The sequence below is a fragment of the Nicotiana tabacum genome, chromosome 8 (genome assembly GCF_000715075.1).
Source record: "Nicotiana tabacum cultivar K326 chromosome 8, ASM71507v2, whole genome shotgun sequence".
Lineage (NCBI taxonomy): Eukaryota > Viridiplantae > Streptophyta > Magnoliopsida > Solanales > Solanaceae > Nicotiana > Nicotiana tabacum.
The window spans coordinates 19,382,131-19,386,129 of record NC_134087.1 but is presented as its reverse complement, the minus strand read 5'-3'; the positions used below and the strand labels follow the sequence as shown (position 1 = coordinate 19,386,129).

At 34.1% G+C, this 3,999-nt stretch overlaps 1 protein-coding gene across 1 annotated transcript; it reads right to left on the bottom strand.

The window, feature by feature from the left end:
* Positions 1-421: 421 nt before the first annotated feature.
* Positions 422-3,752, bottom strand: LOC107830543 (chlorophyll a-b binding protein 4, chloroplastic). The gene is made up of 3 exons (XM_016658144.2): positions 3,376-3,752; positions 2,195-2,610; positions 422-656 (listed from the first exon to the last, which is right to left on the bottom strand). Exons 1-3 carry the CDS (start codon positions 3,573-3,575, stop codon positions 523-525), a joined length of 750 nt encoding a protein of 249 aa, XP_016513630.1. The 5' UTR covers positions 3,576-3,752; the 3' UTR covers positions 422-522.
* Between the last annotated feature and the right edge of the window lie 247 nt (positions 3,753-3,999).

Sequence of the window (3,999 nt, the reverse complement as noted above, 5' to 3'; positions counted from 1 at the left end):
AAGACAATAAAGCAATAATAAAGGGAACACCAGAATTTACGAGGTTCGGCTAATTCTGCCTACTCCTCGGACACAACCAAATATTTTATTCCACTCCAAAATACAAGTGAAATAATACTAAAGAGAGAAGATACAAATGCCTTAAACAGATGAGAAGGCAAATGAGAGGTGTGTCTCAATCCTAAACATTAGGCCTTCTTTTATAGGGGAAAAATCCCCTCCAAACTTAACTCCCAACCAATGTGGGACTTTGGCATTTTGCCAAACTTCAACAGTTTCGTACTATAAACCCTTATGGTCCGGCTATTCCCGCTGGACTGCCGGAAGATAGATCATGTTGTTTTGATTATCTAGCAGAGTTAATATAGTACATGAATAAGAAATGCAAATTCTAGTTGCTCTGTACAGTAGAGGTCCATTGTTTAAAAATAAATCTCTCTGTTTTACTTTTCATTAAAAAGAAATTACTAACTCAATGATTACAAGGTAAGAATATCTTCATTCCAATGTCAATATTGTTCTTTAGTTGGCGAATGTTTGGATAATGGTATTGTGCCATGGGTCTGAAAGATGCTGCAACAAGTTGTCAAATGGTCCCTTTCCTGTCACATTGTGCTGCACTATAAATCCTAAAAATGCCAACATTGCCAATCTCCCTGCAAATCCACAAAAATATTAAATTGATATTATGAGGCATAAAGAAGCATTTAACTTATACTATATGCTAACATTGTAAAAAAAATAATATAATGACCGGCGGGAAAAGCAAGATTTTCATCAAGGAGATTCAAAAGATAAAATACATAAAGAAGCTAAGGATATTCAACATCTAATATATGTATGTAAAAAAATCAACCTAATATAAATAGTATAATTTTTAGGCGAAAGAGGTTCGGTTGAATCCCTTCTCGCCCACCTAGCTCTGCCACCGACTGTGGTTGTATCATGTTGTAGCAAGTTATCAGCCTAAACTTCAAGTTACTAATCTTTTCTTTATGTTGATTCCTTTCCCCTTTGATTCCCCTTTGATCCCCTTTTGTTGGAGTTATTGCTCCTGCGATGACTCGAACCCACAACCCTGGGATTGTAAGTAGGGGGTGCTGACCATCTGAGCAATCCCTCTTGTCAGGTTACTACTCTCATTTATTATGAACAGTTATTTATGGTTACCTTTAAAGTGATCATCATACGAATAGTAAATAGAAGTAGGAGTGTACAAAAGAAACCGACAAACCGCACCAACCCGATAATCCAAGTCAAATCGAGAAAAAAAATCCGACTATGATTTGGTTTGATTTGGTTTGGTGTTGGAGAAAAAAACCCGATTATAATTGGTTTGGTTTGGTTTTAACTAAAGAAAGTCAAACCGAAACTAAACCAACCCGACATTATATATATAGAAATTTTAGATATAAATATACTTATTGTGATGTAATTTATAAATATTTCTTAAATTTTTTCATAATTTTATTTTTTAAGGTATTATTTCAAGGTTGGACTTAGAACTCTTGAATGTTTCAATAAGATTTATAGCCATTAATATTAGTAATTTAAATAATGCTAACAAAAGCCAAATCAAAATCAAATTAATACTAATGCTAACAAAAGACATTCAACTCAGTACTACGAACGGCAATGTATTGAATATCTATTTTTGTTTTGTAATAATTTAAAATAAAAATGCATAACCTCTTTTTATTTTTTATTTAGTCATGTAACTAATACTCGCTTATTAGTCTACTTATTTTAGCATGACTTAGTACTTTCAGATTATGTTTATTTTTATTATGGCTTTTTAGTTAACAATATTATATTATATAATTTTATTATCTTTATCGTTGAATATTTTAGGATAATACTATGAGACATCTCATATTTTACATTATTTTCTTGAAAAATACCTTATATAATTGTATCTTACTAGGATTAAATAAATATTTTGAGCACAAGTTATATGTTTTGTGCTACGAAGATTTTACCGGAAAAAACCCCGAAAAAACCGAAAACCCGAGAAAAACCGAGATTGAAAAATCCGATTTTTATTGGTTTGGTTTGGTCTTTAGATTTAATAATCCGACACAATTGATTTGGTTTGGTAATTATAAAATCCGAACCAACCCGACCTATGTACACCCCTGAATAGAAGTTAAACTCGATAAAGAAAACCACTAATTTGTGTTAATTAGAAACTTACCATTAGCAATTTCCTTCTCCTTAGCCTCCAATGAGGGAGCAAAGTTAAGTGGATTGAAAATACCACCAGGGTAACCAACTTCATTAGGAGGCAAGCTATAGCTCTTGAAAATAGGATCTTGATTAACACTTCCTGGATTCTTAATGTCTTGCCAACGTCGAATTTCGACGTAGTGAAACAATATGAACTCGATCACGAACAGAGTTGATGAAGATGCAAAGTACTCAGATTTTCCAGCATCATACCATTTTGGTACGTTAAGGAGTCCAGCACTAGTGAGAACCTCAGGCAGTAGCATTCCAGCAACACCCAACATAGCCCATCGACCGTTCACTAGCTCGGCTTGAACGAACCATTTCAAGTTTTCTGGGTCCTCAGCAAGTCCCAATGGATCGAAACCATTGTCACCAGCGAGTCTACAACAATTACGTAGGCGGTGTTTAGTCGGCAGTATCAAGAAAAATTAATTTTAGCTTAATATTTCACATTTGCAGTTCATTGATTCACATAACGATCTCAAGTTCAATAATAACTGGACCAATCTAATGAATATGGATTCCCAGCTAAATATTCTTATGTATTTAGTGAATTTCTTAATATAAATATAAAGTGCGGACAAAAGTTACTGGGTTCATGTGAATCTGTAACTCATACAATAGATATGCCTTGAACTCTATACTATAATCTCTGAATACATAATACAACTTTTGGTATCTATTAAAAATCCATGCATAGCTCATATAGGCATAATTTATATGGAGATCTATATAGTATCATCTTTTAGGGGATAAGGTGAAATAAGAATATTGATGAATAAGCAATATAATTGGATAAGCGTAGTTAAAGACTAAAATACCCTTAAAGATGAGCAACTTCTCTATTGCTATTTAATTTACAGTATAATTCTTAGTACATTACATTTAATTCAAGAAGTAATAATCCTAACTGCATTCTAATATCTGCATAACTAGTCCCTAAACCTAACGATGAACCCTTAAAGATTATGTTTTGTATATATATATTGTATACATACAATATACATATTTTATACACTTTTAGCTAGCGAATGCAATTAACTTCAGCCAACCAGCCAATTCTGCATTTCGCCCTTAAAGTATAGGTAAGAATGCACCGCATAAGGTCAAAGAAAAAGGTGATGTTGAATGTACGTGAATGCATACCTGCCATCAAGATAAGTAGGAGAGGTTAAGCCTGGAAGCCATTCACCTTTCTTGGCTTCAACTTTGAACGAGTTGCAAGATGAAGTTGATGGTTTAAAAAACACCTCCCTGTTTAGTTTACCAGATGCTCCACTGAGGAACCTTGTCTTGGAGGCGGTTGGCCGGAAGACGGCGGAGGCTTGCGATGTGACGGTGGCCATTTGGGAGGTATCAAGAAAATGGAATGGGAGTTTAGGTGAGCTAAAGAAATTGTATCTTTTGTGTATGTGTTTTCTATTTGATTGGTATTTATTATGGCCTTTGGTTCAATCTTGGAGAGTGAAAAGTTGGTATGCAAGATTTTTGGAACTCAACGGTTGAGATTGGGTTGTGAATTTGAGAGTAGCCAATGAGAAGAAATGCCTCTTATCCTTATCTTTGGGGCCATATCCAGAGAATCTATTTCTTAATTGCTGTTGTTTTAGAAGATTGTAAAGATTGTAGGGAACCCAAATATTTGCCATGTTGGAAAAAGAAAACACATAAAAGAAATGGATATCTGGGTCTTGCCAAATGGAATCGTTCATGTCCAATTAAAATGTGACACTTGGTTCACTATGGGGTGAAGAATCCACATCGGTATAA

Excerpts from the sequence above, each read along its gene's own strand:
- LOC107830543 (XM_016658144.2), bottom strand. The coding sequence starts at position 3,575 with ATGGCCACCGTCACATCGCAAGCCTCCGCCGTCTTCCGGCCAACCGCC. Across the intron at positions 2,611-3,375 it reads CCTACTTATCTTGATGGCAG|ACTCGCTGGTGACAATGGTT; the intron begins GTATGCATTCAC and ends TAATTGTTGTAG. Across the intron at positions 657-2,194 it reads GGAGAAGGAAATTGCTAATG|GGAGATTGGCAATGTTGGCA; the intron begins GTAAGTTTCTAA and ends GTGGATTTGCAG.